The following is a 20,593-nucleotide window of genomic DNA, read 5'->3' as shown; positions in this document are numbered from 1 at the left end:
TGCATGTGACACATGTCGTGTCTGAGCAGAGGTTTAAGAGGGGACGGGTTTCCACCAACTCTTACTCTTTCTTTCTACCAAGACCCTGGCATGTTCCAAAGAGAGGCTGGAATGAGAGGGTATGTAGGGGAAAGCAGAGCTGCTGCTGCCTCTCAGCAAACACAATGGGAGCAAGAAACAAATCAGTTGTTATAGAAATCCATTGTTACACTGAGGTCATTTGATACTGAAACCAAGCTGACTAATTAACACAAGGTATGAGTGGATGACTCCAGAAGAAAAGATGCATACTGTCCTTTTAGCTCAGGAAAAGATGCTCAGCCTTGCTGCTCTTAAAAGAGGTGCAAATTAAAACTGCACTGAGATACCATTTCTCACCTATCAGCCTGGCAAAAATCAAGACCTTCGACAATCTACTGTGTTGGTGAGATTTCAAAGAAGTCGACTCTCCCACACTGCAGTGCAATGCAAAATGGTATCACCTCTATGAAGAATTTTGCAACATGCAACAAAGTGATGCGCATTTGTCCTTTGATCCAGGAAGCCCATAGCTAGCAATCAGTTCCAAAGACTGACTGGCAAAAATACAAAGTGACATGGGCACAAGGTCATTCATGCAGAACTATCTATAATGGTAAAAGATCAGAAATGACCCACATGCCCATCGGTAGGAGGTGTTGGGATGGAACCATGCTCCCACTAAATTTATATGTTGAGCCCCTAACCCCAGTGTAGCCGTATTTGAAGACAGGGCCAATAAGAAGTAATCAAAGTTAAGTGAGGTCAGAAGGGGGGGACTTAGTCTGAAAGGCTGGTGTCCTTACAGGAAGACACAAGAGCTTATGCTCCCTTGTTTTCAAACTCACACACCCTTTTCCTCTGCTAGCCAAGAGGAAGGGCTATGTGAGGACAAAGAGTGGAAGGGGCCTCTAAAACCCAGGAAGAGAGGCCTCACTAGAAACCAACCCCAGCCAGGTGGGGTGGCACACACCTGTAATCCCAGAGGTTTAGGGAGGCTGAGGCAGGAGGATCACAAGTTCAAAGAGAGTCTCAGCAACGGTGAGCTCAGTGGTAAAGTGCCCTTGCGTGCACAAAGCCGTCCCAGCACCACCACAACGAAAAAGGAAGGAAACAGGGTGGGAGGGGGTCCAGGGATGAAGGAGACTCCCCTGAAGGCTTCACTTAGCATTTTGAACCCATGTAAACATTTTATAAGTTAAAAATATTAAATAAAAAATTTTGCCACACAATTCTTGAAAAATCAAAAGCAAGATAAAACAAAAAATCTGAGCTAGTGGCTTGGTCCTGCAGAGAGAAGTCTTTCAAGTGATTTGAAAAACAAAGGAATATCATCACACATCCCTAGGTAGTTTATATCCTAAGGTGAAAAGAAACTACAAAGACAGCTTGAACTGTTTCCAGGTAATCATACTGTTAGTAGCAATATTATTATTACTTTGAAAAATCAACATATATATATATATGTGTATGTGTGTGTGTGTGTGTGTGTGTGTGTGTGTGTGTGTGTGCTTGTATATCTGCATATAGCATAGAAGGGATAACATTAATATAAGGAATCAAAAATTTCAATTTAAGAAGAGATACAAATATGAAATTAAAAAATACAAATTTGTTATCACAACTTGGCTCTGAAAATAGTTATATTCATATTTTCTCTTAGAAAAAAAAAACATACTTCCTAGCTCTGCTCACTACAAAGGCCTGGACACAAAGACCAACCTAGTAGCAATAAATGCTTCCAACACAAAAATTATAGTCTTTAAAAGGAACTAGAGCTCCTTGGCAAAAGAGCTGATTCTAGGTCAGGGGTAGAAAATATACAAAATGGGCCTCGGATATTTTGTCATGCCCCCACAAAAAGCAAGGGAGTTGTCAGAGACCATGGTGGTCATAACAAAAAGACAGCAGGCAACCTGAAGGGCACTCCAAACTGCATCCAGACTGAGAAATCTGAATATAAGAAGGTAGTTGAGCATCAAAACACATCAAATATATTAAAAATCCATAAGTTTCTGATGACACTTAAAAAGCAAAATCTTTTTTAAAAAATATTTTTTTAGTTGAATATGGACACAATGCCTTTACTTCATTTATTTTAATGTGGTACTGAGGATCAAATCCAGTGCCTTACTCGGCAAGTACTCTGCCACTGAGTCACAACCCCAGTGCCTGCCCCCTCCCAAAAAAGCAAAATCTTAACTGGATGCTAGAAAGGTAATTTATTCTAAACTGGGTGCAGTGGCACATGCCTGCAATCCCCACAACTCAGGAGGCTGAGGTAGGAGGATCACAAGTTCAAGGACAGCCTCAGCAACTTAGTGAGACCCTGACTCAAAACACACATACATACATATATAAATAAATAGGACTGGGGATGTGGCTCAGTGGTAAAGAGCCTTTGGGTTTAATCCCCAGTACCAAAAAAAAAATAAAAAAAAGGAGAGAGAAGAAAGGTGACTCATTCTAAAAAATGACAAAGGGAAAGGACTAATATTTATTCCATCTTTAAGAACTAAACTGACTCACCAAATAGTTACTGAGAAAATGTTTTTCTTTAGAGATGAATTCTGTCCAGCAATGATAGAAAGAATGATGGAATTGGCATATCACCATTTTTAAAAAAATATATTTAAATTGTAAATTTAAGTTGTAGATGGACAGCATGACTGTTTATTTTTATATGATACAGAGGATTGAACCCAATGCCTCGCATGTTCAAGATAATCGCTCTGCCACTGAACTATAGCCCCAGCCCACAATATCACCGTTTTATGTGAAATGAATATATAATTAATGGATGTAGGTAATAATCATCAATCACACTGAAACAATTAAAGGGAAACCTAACTAAGAATTTAGTAATGGATGGATTATTTTTCGCCCACAGACAGACACTGGGTACCCTCCAATGTGAAGTACAGAACACCATCCAGGAAGTACTCTTACCAAATAGTAGAACAACATCTGAGCAAGCCTCAATCTAACAATTAACAGGAAATTCAGTGAAGAAATATTAAATGACACCATGGGGCTCCAGAAAAATTCAGAAAGCAGGGAACTATCCAACAAATTAATATGCATTTTTAACAAAAAATTACAGGAAAAAAGATGAAAAGGTACTAATAGATTTAAGGAAACAGCTAAATGATTGCAACAGAGACATTATTTGCATTTCCAAATATATTAAAAGTCTGTTAAGACAAAAGGAATACTGACTATTGAAACAGACTGATATATTTATAGATGAAGGGATGTTTTGGATATTTATTCCAAAACGACCTAGGTTGAAGGCCTGGATATAGAGAAAACAAGATTGGACCTGAGTTGGTAACTACTATTTTAGTTGAATGAAGGATATACAGAAATTCATTACAGCATTATCTCTACCTTTCTCTATGTTTGAAATTTTCTAAAAAAATAAACTTAATGAATGACAAATTAATTGAAACAAGTCAACCAAATAGTTGATACTTAAGAGAACACTTTCTCAATTTCAGCACCAGTGACATTTTGGACCAGATGGTTCTTTGTTGTGGGGGCTGCTGGGTGCACTGTAGGAAGTTTGGCTGCACCCCACCTTCTTGCTCACTAGATTTTAGTAGCACATTCCCTCCAGTTTGACAACTAAAAATGTTTTCAGATATTCCAGATGTCTTCCTAGGGGTAAAACTGACCCCTCCTAAATCAAAACCATTGCTTTAGAGGATGCTAGAGAAGCAACTCATAATTCTGAAAACTGGTAAATACAGTTTATTATCATTATTCATGGTAGTTATGTTCTATAAAGTTACAATAAGAAGTGAAATACTGTATACTGAACTAACGGGACATAAAGGGTTGGGTTTTTGCAAGTTTATGATTATATATTTCTACCAACTGGTATGTATAACCTTGTTTTATGTGTGTTTCTGTTTGAAGACCCTTTCTTAAATATATTTAGTTTTAACTCACAGTCAAGAGCACTGTGACTCATGCCTGCACAACGCTTATCTCACACACATTTTCTTATCAAACCCACGTGCTTTCTCTTTGGGCACGTCTCAGCCTTCTTGCACTTAGGAACACTTGATAGCGCTTTCGTACTCTGCTTGGGGGCTACATGAAACTGCAAAATCATCAACAAACAGCATAAAAATGTAAAAAACCATGACCCTACACAGACTGTGAGAAGGACACCATAGTCTGAGAGCTGAAACCAGAGGCAGAACATTGGCCCTGTTTTCGTCTCTGTTGAGAACATCCATGTGGGTAACTAAGATTTTTTTGATGCTCTGGACATGACCATGAAGGACTGTGAAAGTGCCATAAATACTGATTTTGGGATCACAAATAAATTTTAGTGAGATGATTTTGGAAATATGGAATTTGTGATAACGAGGATTGACCATATGGGGTCAAATCAATACCTCACCTGTCTTTCTCATATGAACTGAACCTCAGGGTAACCGAACAAGTGATGAGAAAAAAAGGTTTTCTACAGAAGAGAGTTCCAACTAATAAATACATGAGGAGAGAATTAGGATGTCATTATTCTTTAGTCATTGTATTTTGCACAATAGATAGGTAGTAATCATCAATGGTTGCTCAAAGCACTAAGAGAAAGGTTGTGGGTAATTAGCTTTATTATGAGTGAATCTGGTTACCAACATAGAAACCAAATGATTTAAAAATTGTGTTTATGGCACAAAAACAAAACAAAACAAAACAAAACTTCATGCTTCCTATTGTGATACATTAGAAGTAGAAAACATCACCCATGAAGAATCCTCACCAAAAATATTACAGCTGAATCCAAAGCCCAGAAAAGGGCAATTCTCTATGTGTATCCAGGCTATGGATATTAAGGATATAGTAAGTAGAAGAGGTTCTTTGGGGGGTTTCCACTAGATGGAAGAAGAGCAGAGAGTGAACTTTAAACCAATTAGGTAAAGTGAGAATGTAGGAAGATGGCAACTGCAAAATAAAGAAATGAATGGGCACATTGGGAACAAAAGGGACAACTTAGTTTTCAGGACCAAAATACCCACTGTTTCCATTTCTAGATCACACTCCTTTCTCCTACAAAGACGTCTTCCAAAATCATCACCAAAAAAAAATCAACAAAACTTAAAAACGACAGAGAGATGACTTTGGGGATGGAACAGAGATAGAAGGCAAGGCCAGGAGAGTTACATAAGATATTATATAAGCTCTTCCGGAGTAAAACATTCTCATGAAACAATTAGAAGTTAACAAGGAAAAAATACACAAGTACAGAGTATGAAACTATACAAGTTCTCTAAAGCATTGAAGATGCTTTAGTGCAAAATATGCTTTGACTAAAATTCTGTGAAGATGCAGTAGACTCCGAATGAAACTGTTAATTGTAATTACCTTGCATGAGGGTTGGCGCCTGCAGCATTTGCTTGTAGTAGGAGTAATACAGTCCACATTCTGTTCTGAATGAGATTTCTCGCTCCACTTCCTGAAATAAAGTTAGATGTACTGGGTTTATGTGACCTAGTTTTGTTTAAATGTGTATTGTCACTGAAGAAACAGGTTACACAACTACAACTTTAAAGAGAAGAACAACTCGGCAAATGCAGACTCAAGAATATCGTCCTAAGAATCTTGACAAACCTGAACCATAGAAGGCTGATGATTGTTGAAATTGGGGGGATGGATACCTTGGGACTTGTTACACTATTTTATCTTCTGTGGATATTTAAAGTTTTCCACACTAAACCATTTCTAAAAGTGGAGATACTTGTAATTCGTTCTATTTAAGTTTATGTTTCAATTTATTTTACACAAAATTAAATTTTACTAAAATATGGGGAGACAGGGCAGTGAGTATGAGGAAGACTTTCTGGAATAATCCTATTAATACTCTTAGATAGTGCATCTAATATACACATAAAAATGTACATAAACAGAAAGTTACAATCTATGTCACACCAGATTCATTTATTTACCCCAGTGTTCTAAAAACCATGCCCTAGGATCTGTACCAATTTAGCTTGGGGAAATTAAACATTGAAAAAAGGATCCACGGGGTTCTGAAATTTAATTTTATTAGCATACTTCTTTATAGAAAGGTCCATATAGGACAATACAGCTTTTTTAGTTTTCATAGTTGCTACTGATTTGGGCTGTTGTTCACAGCAGCAAAGGTAACCCAGGAGTGATGTTAACCCAGTCATCTTCAATCTTCGAGAAAAATCGTTCCATTGCTTTTGATAACAAAAAACCCCAAATTGGTAAGGCTCATTTCAGGATTGTTTGAACTCTAATTGGGTCAAATAACCATACAGGCCGTGAATTGATGTCAACTGACCACATAATTGCTTTTGTCCACGCAAATAAAGGGGGAAAAATACCCCAACAATGTTAATTACAGGCCTCTTCCTTTCTCCAGCTGCCTTAAAGGGAAGTACTAAATGCTCCTTTTGATGGAATATCCTAACATCAAACCTACAATGACAACTGGAGGGAAAATTAGTCATCCACATCTATGGGCTTCATTTCCAATATAAGTTCTGAAATTAAAAAACCAGCTTTATAAAAATGGAGGGAGGGCACTGCTCGCAGTTCTAAAAGTAGAAAGCTTGTGTGCCCCACCCTGCTCTTTAATATACCCAGAACAGTGAAAAACAGAGGGGGATCTAATTAGTAAAAATGCATTCAAACATGATTAATTGGTAATCTTGGCACCAGCTGTATAGAACCAAATGCTATACTTTATTAGACAGACACTTGCAAGTTTTACATCTGCTTCATGCTAAGAGAACATCTGCTTTACTCAAACACTTTTCCAGTTTTACAGCAATTTATACTTTGCCTGGTGGATCATGCCAATGAAAATGTACGTCAATAGAAGTTACCCTCTACAGAATGCAAAATGAACAAATATTCCACATTTTAATTTGCATAGGTTCCACAGGGAAAGGGATGTTTGGGGAGAGAATGAAAACATCTCTGAAGATAATGAGAAAAAGAAGTAGAAAGACAAAAGAACTGCGTTTTTAAAGGACAGTACAGCAAAAACCACTCTAGTGGTTTATATAATAATTTAGTATCAGTACTAAAAGGAAACAGCATCGAGGGGGAAAAAAAATGGCTGTTCACAATGAATGATTTGCATCCCTCTCAGGCATTAAGTCAAGTTGCTGGCAATGCAGGAAAGGTTAACAAGACCTTTTAGACAACATTAAATTTGGAAACACATCAAATTAATTTAAAAAAGAGTTCTAAAACTAATTTCATAACTTTTGTTTATAAAAACTGCACCCCCTCCCAAATAATTAGGCTGCTGGTAGTTGGGCAGGGGGGCAATGAACGATTAACTTCCTGAATGTGATTCGTTTCAGAATTAGGTTAACAAATCATCTCACCAAGAAACAGTGGTGCATGATAAGACAGCTGTTCTTAAAGTTCTGCACTGGGAATCATGCCCTCAGCAAACATATTTATGGCACATACATGGTTTACTGTCTGGTTAAATTCATGTCCATCTGTTAGAATGGAATGATTCTTGCCCCAGAGTCGATCAGAGCCCTGACACATGAGGGCTGCCATGCGGCGTGTGCGCGTAGGTTAGGCTGCGGCGGATGTGAGGGTCCTTGCACTGGGCCTGCGCTGAAGCAATCGGAGTCCTGGTGCTACCGTAGTTCCTACTGTGTGGATTAACCCTGTCTGCTCCAGAGACTTCTGGCTGTGCTGGAGTACTCAATGGGAAGACATGCCATCTGCAGTGTGGAACAGAGTAACTGCAAAATGTTAGCACAAGGAGAGAAAGCACAGGTGACCCAAGTGCTTGCAGCCAATGAGAACTGCCCCTCCTCAGCACTTACTTGAACATTCACTGGCTAGGGAAACAAAAAGGCCGAAGAATTGAGTCCCCGACCCCAAGGAGTTTATGTCTCAAGAAGAAAGAACAATGCATTGTAAACAAAGGAAAATGACCGATCAAGGAAATAGGTATCAAAATTAAAGAACTAACTTCCTTTTGCCTCAACTATTAAACCAGCTTCTTCACTGGATTTTATGCATCTTTCCCCAATCTATCTTCCTCATTCATTCATCTGATAAATACCTTATTTTTAAATTTTTATTTTTTGTGGTGCTGGGGATCGAAGCCAGGGCCTTGCACAAGATAGGCAAGTGCTCTACCACTCAGCCAAAGTCCCAGCCCTCAATAAGTACCTCTGATCACCAAGTGATGAACTTTTTTTTTTTTTGCTGAGAGAGTCAGCAGGGAATAAAAAAGTAAAAAATCTCTGCCTTCATCAAATTTATACTCTAGAGTAGAAGGAGAAGAGAGCAAATAATCAAGCAAAATCCAAATTATACCAGGAGTCGAGTGCTACGGGGAAAGCAGAGTCAAGCAGAGAATGGAGGTGAGAGGGCCAGACAGGGAGGTGCTATGACTTCATAGGTGGGACACAATGGAAACCCCAAGAGGTGAAGAGGCTGGGCGGGGGGCCATGTGGATACCCGAGGGAAGAGCCTGCCAGTCAGGCAGATCAGCCCAAAGACCCCGGATAGCAAGGAGGGCAGGTGGCCTGAAGAGGGGACAGAAAAGGCAGTTAATGAGATCTAGGGTGGCAGGGGCAGGAGAGAGGTCATGTGGGGCCAGATCACCTGGTCTTGGTAGGTGTCAGGACTTTGGGCTTGTACCTGAGAGCTAGAAAGGGTGTAGGGCATGTGTGAGTAATCAGTAGTTCAGTTTAAGACAGGACAAATTTGAATGTGAAGAGGTTTGAACTGAGACACAAAATGATTTTAACAGGTTCACACTGACTGCTGTGCGGAATGGACTATTTAGACTCACAGCAACAAACAAACAAACAAACCAACACCACAAAACAAACCAGTAAGGAAACTGCTGTTATAATCCAGGTGAAGAAATAGGCTGAAGTCCTGAAAGATGACTGGAATCTAAAATCTGTAAAAGTAGAGTGGGAGGATCTGTAGAGAGTTCTGGTTCTTCAACATTTCTGGCCTGAGCTGCTGAAGGGTGAAGGCGCATTTTATAGATATGGAGACCTATAGAGAAACAGCTGAGGGCAGAGAAGGCTAGGTGCCTGATTTTGGAACTCTTTGGTCCTAAGATGCCTACCGGACATCTAAATGAAGGTGGCCAAAGAGGTGGCTGATACAAAGGCCTGGAGTGCAGAGGAAGTCTGAGCAGGGTCTACATGGGGAGTCCCCAGTATGAAGATGGTACTTAAGGCTAACGGGAAGCTGTTTTCAGAAATGAGGAAGGGCAGGAAAGTCCTGGGGTTCTCTGCCATGGTGAAAAGAGGTCAGGAGGCTCAAAAAGAGCTGAAGAACCAGATGGAGAGACAGGAGTAAACCCAGGAGAATGTATCCTGGAAGCCCAGGAAAAATGCTAACAGGCCAAGTAAAATGAGGCCTGAGAAATGACCACAAAATTTAGCATCCTGAAGGTCACTGGTGATTCCACAAGAACACTTAAGCTTAAAATCTGAATGCAGCAGTTTCAAGAAAGAGACATTCAGAAGAAAGAAACAGGAACCAACTATTGGTTGACCAACTTTTTGGAAAATTTTGGTGCTGAGTTGAATGAAAAAAATGGGTCAGTATCAGAAAGGGAAAGTGGGGTCACAATACGCGTTTTCTTCCAGGATGGGAGAAAAGAGAGAAAGAGAAACTCGATTCCAAGAGCAACGTGCTTCAGCAAGAGGCAGGAGAAAAGTGACAAGAAGAAAAGTCAGCACATATGGGCAGGAATCAGGCAGCTGTGGTGTGGAAGCATGACTTTGTTATGCTTCTGCTTCTCAGTGAAACAGGAGAGAGCGTCATCATCTGAGGGAAGAAGAGGTTACAACAGCAGTCCAGGAGAGCTGGGGGTCAGGGGCTAGAGGAAGTGGAAGAGGGTGGCCAGGCAGCACCAAACAAGCCCATTCCAGTTCTTCCTTCTCTATTAATTTTTTGAGTCAACAAATTTTAAATTAAAATATTTTGGTTTCCACATACTTAATTTTGTATCCTGCAAATGGCTGATTTTACTTTTTGCTTATAATAGTATTTTTTCCCGATTATTCTCTTGGGTTTTCCAGTTATTTGATCACATCATCTGCAAATCATATCTTTTACGTTTTTGCTTTCCAATTTTTATACTTTCTGCTTCTTCTGATGTTGTGCAGCTGGTATCTCCTAAGCAATGTTAGAAACACTAGTAACAATGGAGAGCTCTGGCTTGGGGATTTCCTTCTAGTCTTGTAAAGTCCAATTCATTAGCCTTAGCCTCATGTCCTTACTTAAATCTAACAGAAATTTAAAAGCCAGTTCCTCAGTGCCTGAACACATTAGCTAATGGTTAGCATACTAAACAGCATGCCATGGGTAAAGAACTTCCCATCATTACAGAAAGTTCTACCAAACATCAGTTTTCTTACTGAGTGAGGTCTTAGCATTTGGGCTAAGATAGATGTATGTGTATTTTTTTTTTAATGCCTCTATTCTTTTTAAATAGCTTAAATTCATATACCACATAATTCACCAATTTGAAGTATATGATTCAGTGGCTTTTACTATATTCGCAAGAGTTGGGCTTATATCCCTATAGTCAATTTTAGACCATTTTCATTACCCCCCAAAGAAACCACACATCACTGATTTGTCAGTCTGCAAATCCTCACACCCTCCAGCCCGAGGCAACCTCTAAACTCCTTTCTGTCACTTTAGATTGGCCTCTTTCGGACATTTCATGCAATGGAATCATACAATATGTGGTTCTTTCTGCCTGGCTTCTTTCATTAGGCATAATAATCTCCAGGTTCTGCTATGTTGTAGCCTGTATTGGTAATGACTTTCAAAACTGTCAAATAATATGCCATCGTATTGACAAAACACAATTTATTCATTGATCAGCTGATGGATATTCCTACATTTTGGCTATTACAAAAAAAAAAAAAATGCTGCTATGAACACCGTGTTCAAGTTTCTGTGTGGATGTGCTTTTATTTCTCCCGGGCATATATTTATGAGTACACTATCTAAGTTTATATGGTAAACCAAGCATGGTGGTGCACACTTCTGGTCCTGGCTCCTACTGGGTTGGCTGAACCAGGAGGATCTCTTAAGCCCAAGAGTCTGAGGCCAGACAGACGAACATAATGAGAGCCCACCTCAATGACAGCAACAAGAATGATAATATGGTAACTCTATGTTAAGTATTTGAGGAACAACTAGACTATTTTTCAAAGTGGTTGCATTGTTTAAAATTCCTACCAGTAATGTAGAACGGCTCAGATTTTTCCACATCTTTGTCAACACTTGTTATTACCTTAACTTAGAGCCCTATTAGCGGATGTGAAATAGTGTCACATTGTGATTTTTTTTTTTTAACTTTTTGGGAACACTGATTAAGAAAATGAATGCATCCAACATTCCCAAGTATGTTTGTAACAAGAACAGACACAAGGGAGAGACAGACAATAGCTGCTACATTACAAGCCTGTTCTTTCCAAAAGATCAACTGTCACTCAAGAACAGTAAGGAGGTTGGAAAAGAGGTGCTTAGAGGAAACAGGTACTGTCCTTTTAACTTAAAAAAAGGTAACAGGTTGGCATTGCAAGAGCACTGGTCCAGATAGAGCTAAGCCTAAGCCTTTGGTGGTAACATCATGCCACTTAAAGCATCTCAGAGAAGCTGCAGAGCATCAGTCCACTGCGTATCCTGTGGTGGAGTGTAAACCGTAAGAACAGGGGTCTTGTAATAAGCAGCTAATGGGACAAGTGGCCTCAACTGAAGTCTCTACAACCAAAACTGCTTCATCAAACATCATTTACCTAAACAGTTACCCCTTTCCACAGTTAGAAACGGCTCCCTTGGGACTACAGGCTGAGCTTCCCTTCCATATCTGATGAGGTCGGCCCGTACGCTGTGCCCTGGCAGCGGCAGCAGTTTTAGTTTAGAATGATTGCCGAGTGACAAGGGCCTGGCTAAAGCAGGAAGGACAATCCTGGAGCAGGTGCCTCAGGGCCAACCTAATGACCATGGGTTCTTAAATCAGTGGAAGAATTCAAGAAACGTATGTAGGACAAGCGGTTTCAATGGAGAGGGAATGGCTATGAATGGAGATCAGACTGTGACCATGACTGGCACCCATCTCGGACCTGACGGGGTAGAGAGGACAGCTCCTTAGATATGCAAGTTCCAAACAGTGAACTTTTAAGAAAATGCTGCTTTCTCCCGAAATATCACACATACACACACACCCACACGCCCCATAACCTCAAATTTCTATATCCAATGTTAACGCCAGGCAGAACTGACACTCACGCCCAACATGGTACCTTTTGTTACTCAACCAAGTACACATCAGCCATCCAGGGATATTTAGTTATCACCATTTGCCATTGTAGCAACCACCCCCTTCCTGACCTGAGAAAAATGTTAACACCATTTACTAATATAACCACTGAAACACAAAACAAGCTTCCAGTTTAAAAACACTGAATAAGAATCTACATTTCTGGTGAATAAGCTCATATCATGGGTAAGACACTCTACTTTTCATGATACATTTAGTACTTAGAAATGGTTGATTCCAATAACGTGAAGAGAGAACCTACAGAATAGGAGAAAATCTTTACCACATGCATCTCAGATAGAGGACTAATCTCTAGGATATATAAAGAACTCAAAAAATATAACAACAACAACAACAACAACAAAAACCAAATAACCTAATCAATAAATGGGCTAAGGAACTGAAAAGACACTCCACAGAAGAAACACAATCAATCAACAAATACATGAAAAAAGGTTCAACATCCCTAGCAATTAGAGAAATGCAAATCAAAACTACACTGAGATTCCATCTCACTCCAGTCGGAATGGCAATTATAAACAATACAAGCAAAAATAAATGTTGGCCAGGATGTGGAGAAAAAGGCTCACTCTTACATTGCTGGTGGGACTGCCAACTGGTGCAACCATTATGGAGAGCAGTATAGAGATTCCTCAGAACACTTGGAATAGAACCACCCTTTGACTCAGTAATCCCACTCCTTTGTTTATACCCAAAGGACTTAAAATCAACAGGGAGGCAGCCACATCAACTTTTATAGCAGCTCAATTCACAACAGCTAAACTATGGAACCAACCTAGATGCCCTTCCACAGATGAATGGATTAAGAAAATGTGGTATATATACACAATGGCATATTACTTGGTCTTAAAGAAGAATGAAATTATGACATTTGCTGGTAAATGGACTTCATGGTAAGTGAAATAAGCCAATCCCAAAGAACCAAAGGCCGAATGTTTTCTCTGATATATGGATGCTAACTCACAATAAGGTGGGGGCTAGAAAAGAATAGAGGTGCTTTAGATTATATAGAGGGGAGTGAAGGGAGGGGAGGGGGCCAGAGGGGAGGAAGGACTGTAGAATGAATTGGACATATTACCCTATGTGCATGTGAAGGTAAGAGTAAACTCTGGACAGTTAGCTGGCCTGCCTGCCTTCCTGAACGACTGGAGGCTGCTGAGCCTTGCCTACATCGACACCTTCACTGGTTCACACTTCATCTTAATGATCTTCAGATGCAACAAAATCAAGGAGCCCCCTCCTTCATCTCAGTCCTAAGCTGGCCATGTGAGTAAAACAGAAGTTACTAGACTTACAGGGAGGAACAGTTTTAAAAACATAATACTGTTTATTTAACTTCAAAAACATTTCAGCATTATAAACACACACAAAAAAAAAACCCATACGGCAGCACATTGCATTTAAGTACAGAAGGATCTAGAACGTTCATTGATGCAGTGGCTCTTTGCTGACAATGAAGACAGTTCTACAGTTTGTTTGAAAACAAAGTTTAAAATCTACTGTACTTAAAAAAAAAAAAAATCGGACACTTCCCACGCCAGCTGACCCCCTTTTCCCACAAGAAAGGCAGCAGAATGCTATATCACTACATACAAAAACGAGACAACCTGAAGCTAAATGGATGCTCGCCTCAGTGTCAACAGGTCCAGCCTCACAGTGCACGCCCTGAGCTATGATCCCTACAAAAGGCATCTTCCTCCACAGCCTTAATGCCAAGCAAGGAACATTAAGAGTGAGTGCCCTTCTGGAACTCAAAGTGGATCAAAGACTTAGGCACTAGAACAGAGACCCTGCACACTAGAAGAAAAAGCAGGCCCAGATCTCCACCATGTCAGTCTAGGATCTGACTTCCTTAACAAGAACCCTAAAGTGCAAGAAGTTAAATCAAGAATCAATAAGTGGGATGGATTCAACCTAAAAAAAACTTCTTAGCAAAAGAAACAATCAATAATGTGAAGAGAGAGTCTAGAGACTGGGAGAAAATCTTTAAAACATGCACCTCAGATAAAAGCATTAATCTCTAGGATATATTAAGAACTCAGAAAACTTATCACCAGGGCTGGGGATATAGCTCAGTTGGTAGAGTGCTCACCTCACGAGCACAAGGTCCTGGGTTCAATTCCCAGCACTGGCCAAAACAAACAAACGAACAAACAACAATGAAAAAAAACAAACACCCAAAATACAAATAATCCAATCAATAAAGGGAATAAAGGGACTAAGGAACTGAACAGACACTTCACAGAAGAAATACAATCAATCAACAAATATATGAAAAAAGGTTCAACATTCCCTAGCAATTAGAGTACTGTAAATCAAAACTACACTGAGATTCCATCTCACTTCAGTAGAATGGCAATTATAAAGAATACAAGCAACAACAAATGTTGGTGAGGATGTGGGGAAAAAGGCACATCATATTGCTAGTGGGACTGCCAGTTGGTGCAACACTCTGGAAAGCAGTATGGAGATTCCTCAGAAACCCTGGAATGGGACAGCCATTTGACTCAGTAATCCCACTCCTTGGTTTATACCCAAAGAACTTAAAATCGGCATACTACTGGGAGGCAGCCACATCATAGTTAAACAATAGAACCAACCTAGGTGTCCATCAACAGATGAATGAATAAAGAAAATGTGGTATAAATATGTGTGTGTGTGTGTGTGTGTGTGTGATGGAATATTACTCAGCCTTAAAGAATGAAATTATTGAAATTGTGGGTAAATAGATGGAGTTAGGAGAATATCATGCTAAGCGAAATAAGCCAAACTCAAAAAACCAAAGGCTGAATGTCTTCTCTGATATGTAGATGCTAATTCACAATGGCGGGGGCGGTGTGCTAGGAAAGAATAGAGTTATTTTAGATTAGGAAGAAGGGAGTAAAGGGAGGGGAAGCAGTATGGGGGTAAGAAGGATAGTAGAGTGAAAAAGACATTATTACCACATGTAAATATATGACTGCATGACCGTTGTGATCCTACAATATGTACAAACAGAAAAATGAGAAATTACACTCCATTTATGTATGATTTATTAAAATGTATAAATGCATTCTGTCATGTAGAACTAATTATGACAAATTAAAAAATTAAAGAGTGAGTGCCCTTCAACTGATGAATTGATAAAGGTGGCACATATACACAATAGAATATTACTCAGCCTTAAAAAAGAATGAAATTATGACATTTGCTGGTAAATGGATGGAACTGGAGAATATCAGGCTAAGTGAAATAAGCCAATCCCTGAATGTTTTCTTTGATATGTGGATGGTAATTCACAATAAGGTGGGTGGGCTAGGGAAGAACAGAGGTACTTTGGATTAGACAGAGGGGAGTGAAGGGAGGGGAGCGGGTATGGGTGTAGGAACGATTCTAGAGTGGATCGGACAATATTACCCCATGTGCATGACCTGTGTAACTCTACCTCATGTACAACCAGAAGAATGAGAAGTTATACTCCATTTAGGTATGATGTATCAAAATGCATTCTACTGTCATGTATAACTAATTAGAACAAATTTTAAAAAGAGCGTGTCTCCATTGTTTTGCTCTTTTTACAGAGTATAGATAAGTATGGTTGATAATTAAGGATTCTAGCCAATAACCATATAGTTAACACCACCTTAGAAATTAAAAAAGAAATGCCAGGAACATCTTCAAATGCACCAATAGCAAGGTGCACAGAGGGAGGAGGACATGAGAGTGATTTTTCATTTTAAAAATGTTTGGAAATATGTACAAAATATGTACAACTCTGATACAGTTCCGAGGTGCTCTGGACACCCAGGCCCACTTCATGCGAACCACTTCCTGTTTCTAGAGCAACTCTGTCGTGATCAAATTCTATAATGGACCCTAATGAGACAGACACATCTCAATCAGGGTGCTCCCCTACTCTAAGGTATCCACAAGGAGACATGGAAAGGTTTTTTATTTGCCGTCCTCCTCTTCCTCTTGTCTTCCTCCTCTACCTTTTTCTGGGCAACTTTAGCAGGACCCTTTGTACCTTCAACCTTTCCTTTAGACTTACAGTCAGCAACATCCTTCTCGTATTTCTCCTTCAGCTTTGTGGCCTGGTGATGTATGGCTGCTTTTGCTGTCACTTAAGTTATTCCACATCACATCCAGCTTTTTTGCCACACTGGTACCTCCAATGGAGATACCAGGATGTATGGACTTGATCTTGGGGTGGAATTCTTTTTTTTTTTTTTAAGAATTTTCTTTTCACAATACCATTATTTCATTTTATTTTTATGTGGTGCTGAAGATCAAACCCAGTACCTCACTCGTGCTAGGCAAGCACTCTACCACTGAGCTGCAGCCCCAACCCTTGGGGCAGAATTCTGAACAGAACAGGAAAAATACAGGTGGTGATCTTTGGGGGGCATTAGGGTCCTTTTTCTTCTTGCCTCCCTTAGCTGGTCCATAATCCTTCATTTCCTGATCACAATGTACTTTATCCGCCTTTGCCATTTCATCAAATTTAGATTTCTCTTTCCCAGACATTGTCTTCCACCTCTCAGAACACTTCTTGGAAAATTCTGCAAAAGTGACAGGGACTTCTGGATTTCTCTTATGTTCTTCTCTGCAAGTCTGCACAAAGAAGGTGTAAGCAGACATCTTGCCCCTTGGTTTCCTGGGGTCACCTTTAGCCACCCACCCTGTATTGTTTGCTAGTCAGGGCAGTGCAGGGCACGGCCACGCCTCCCACTAGCTGCCTCCATGGGAGCTGCCTGATTGTCCAGCAGTATTCCCACATTGGAATTTTGATGGGCATTTCCTGGAGAGCTGATGATGTGGAGCATCTTTTTCTGTGCTTACTGGTCATCCATACAGTGTTTTGGAGAAATGTCTATTCAAATCCTGTACCCATTCTAAAAACTGGGCTGCTTATTATTGAGTTGTAACAGCTCTTTACATATTCTCGGTAAAAGTCTCTTAGCAGATACAAAAATTGTAAAAAACTTCCTCTCATTCTAAGTCTGTTGCCTTTTTATTTTCTTGGTGGTGTAGAGAAACATAATTTTGATGAAACAATTTCTTTCAGTCTTTTGGTATTGTTTCTAAGAAATCTTGTCCTACTTCAAGGTCATGAAGATTTATTTATATTTTCTTCTTAAATGTTTTATAGTTTTAGACATTTAGGTCTATGACTTGTAGATCTTGTAGATCAACTTATAGATCAACTCAAGGAATGCTACCCTTTTAACTGTCTTCTGATTCACAAACGTAGTATAAGTTCCGTGCTCATGTTAAATTTATTCCTTTTATCCTTCTCATTGCTATTGCAGACAGAATCGTTCTCTTAATTTCATTTTTGGTTTGCTCATGATTACTATATAGAAACACAATTTCTGTATTATTGATCTTGTGTCCTGCAGTCTTTCTGAATTAATTTATTAGTTTTAGTAAGTTTTTAGTGGGTTTTATATACAAGACCTCAACATCTACAGCTTTACTTCTTTCTTGCTAAGTGCCTTTGGAACCCCTAGGAATGATACAGATGGAGAGAGTGGACATCCTTTTTTTGTGCCCCATCTTAGAGGGAAAGCTCTCCGTCTTTCACGACTGACTTTGTTGGCTTGAGGGACAGATACCCTTTACGAGGTTGAAGTTCCCTTGTATTCCTAGCAGGCTGAGTGTTTTCATCCACAGGAGGGATATTGAATTTTGCCAAAAGCTTTTCCACTGTCATCCGAGATGACTGCATGGCTTTTCTCTTTTATTTTACTGAAGTGGTGGGCTCAACTGATCTCTTCCTTTTTCAAGTTACACATGCTCTAAGGAAATACTACTTTTTTTTCCAAATACTTTGTGTCTTTTGCAGTACTGATATGGCAAATGAATATGTGCACAGGTTTCCCAACGACGTCTTTTGCAATCTTGGCATCAAAATGACTTGTTCATGGGGTATCATACATCTAATGAGCTACTGAATTCACTTTTTTAGCAGTAGGATTTTTTTCTTTAATATATATATATGCAGGACTTGCCTCTGAGTTTCATTCTTTAAATATTATTTGGATTGTATACTACCTACTTTCATTATTCATTGACTCCTTATTTGCAATTGTGCCTACTCACTAAAATTTATTTGTAATGATAAAGTCAACAAAATCAATATTTGGACTGGGCATGGTGGCACATGCCTGTAGTCCCAGTGGCTTGGAGGCTGAGGCAGGAGGATCCTGAGTTCAAAGCCAGCCTTGGCAAAGGCAAGGCACTAAGCAACTCAGTGAGATTCTCTCTCTAAATAAAATACGAAATAGGGCTGGGGATATGGCTCAGTGGTCGAGTGTCCCTGAATTCAATCCCCAGTACCCCACACTCCCGAAAAATCAATACTTGTAGTGTTTTCTGCAATACTTGTAGTGTTTTTAGCAGTCATCTTGTGGACAGACATGAAAAACTAGTCTTCAATCACTCATTTGTAGTGCCGGAGAAATTGTGAAAAATTCAAGTTGTCCAGTGTTCAGGGTTCCCGGTTGTGGTTAGCTTCTTTTCTTCAGCTCTCATACGGGATGACAAGACCATGAAGACAGAAGAGGTCAGGGCAGCCTGGTATGAGAAGCTCCAGCTTTGGGGCCAGCTAGAGGGGATCTGAATTCCAACCCTAGCAAAATTAGCAGGGCAGACTCAGACCAGTCACTTAATGGTTCTGAGCCTCAACTTCCCTTTTGTAAAACAAGAAGAATCTATCAGGATGGGTTTCCAGCACTTAAGACTACCATCTACATGTGATGTGTGTGTATATATGCATATATGTATATATGTGTATAAGCACAGGCAAGCACATGATCTCCTCTAGAAAAGGTTCAGTATTCACTAATTCCATGTCCTCAGCCACTCTACAGAAGATAACTGCTATAAGGAGAACTGACTAGAGTTTAGGTGTCAGCGTTCTGCCTACTTTATAAAAATGTTTCTGAAATTTTCTTCCTCTTCTGTGTCCTAGAATGGTTCAAACAGTACTAGAGCATTTTAATTCTTTATGAGTTTGATAAAATTCCTGCACAAAATCAGTGGAATCTGGTATTTTTAGGGGTAGGGGATGGGAGATCTTTATCAAGTTTTCCCTATTACATCTACAGAAATTATATTCTCTGGGGTCACTCTAGGTAATTTATATTACTAGAGAAAATCATCCACTTCATTCAAGACCTCTAATTTGCAGAGAATCAAACAAAATAGTCTCTTGTGGCTCTTTCCCACTTCACGGTGTCTGTAGTTATTCTTAGTTACTGTTATCTCATAATCTCTGTAATTATTTTTTATTTTGGTATTTCAACTTCCTTACTGCCCTCCCACCTTTGTCTGTGTCTGAGGGTAAATAATGTTTTAGTTTTCACCCAACAACCGTTTTTGACATGTTTTCCTATTTTCCAACTTAGTAATTTTGTCTCATACCTTTATCCCTCCTTCTGTTACTAGATTTTCTTCACTTTCCAATTTCAGAGGAATAGTTAATTCATTTATGCTTATTCATTCTTACTCTATAATATATTTAAAGCTACATATTTACTGAGTATTGCTCTATCTGTTCCATAATCCTAAAATGTAGTTTTCGTCCTTTTCTAGATTTCATTTATAATTTTGAAAAATTCATTTTTAATTTCTTCTTGATCCAAGAGTTATTTAAGAACTACTTTTAAATTTCTAGTGAGGATTTTATTTTGTTTTAGAGGCAACTTTTATTTAAATGAATGAATAAATTAACAAAAAAGAACACCAAGTCTGTGACATTATTCCAAGACAGAAACCAGCCTTTTTATTTTATTAGGTAGGTAAAGGCCATTTGTATTCAGTTGTCTAAAAATGTTTGGGTACATTTGTGTCAGCATATTTTGTGTCATGCTTTTTGGAACTAATCTTTCACTATATGATCTGTGTCTGCTTGGTATTCTCTGCATGTGTGTTTCTTTTAATTTGGGAAGCTTACCTTTTTGCTCTAGGGGTTACTTCATAACTGTAACTTAATTATCTCCATGCCTAGTACAACTGACTTTCCATAATGAGTCATGACAATCTTACGATGTCTATACTCATCCCCTGCCCAGTTATACATTATTTTTTTAAGAATTAAAAAAATTTGTTGTTGTCTATGGACCTTTATTTTACTTATATGCAGCGCTGAGAATAGAACCCAGTGCCTCACACACGCTAGGCAAGAGCTGTACCACTAAGCTACAACCCCAGACCTTGATAATTTTTTTCTTGGAGTTTTCTTTC

At 39.2% G+C, this 20,593-nt stretch overlaps 1 protein-coding gene across 4 annotated transcripts in view; it reads right to left on the bottom strand.

Moving 5' to 3' along the window:
- DPY19L3 (dpy-19 like C-mannosyltransferase 3) overlaps window positions 1-20,593 on the bottom strand; it is an 82,571-nt gene that overhangs the window by 48,284 nt on the left and 13,694 nt on the right. For all 4 annotated transcript variants that reach the window (XM_079119906.1, XM_079119907.1, XM_079119908.1 and 1 more), the window contains exon 4: window positions 5,395-5,485. In XM_079119906.1, coding sequence (XP_078976032.1) covers window positions 5,395-5,485 — 91 coding nt within the window. The remainder of the gene's footprint in view (window positions 1-5,394; window positions 5,486-20,593) is intronic.

Source organism: Sciurus vulgaris, assembly GCF_902686455.1.
Source record: "Sciurus vulgaris genome assembly, chromosome: 17".
In the NCBI taxonomy this organism is placed as follows: domain Eukaryota; kingdom Metazoa; phylum Chordata; class Mammalia; order Rodentia; family Sciuridae; genus Sciurus; species Sciurus vulgaris.
This window is presented reverse-complemented; position numbering and strand designations above follow the sequence as displayed.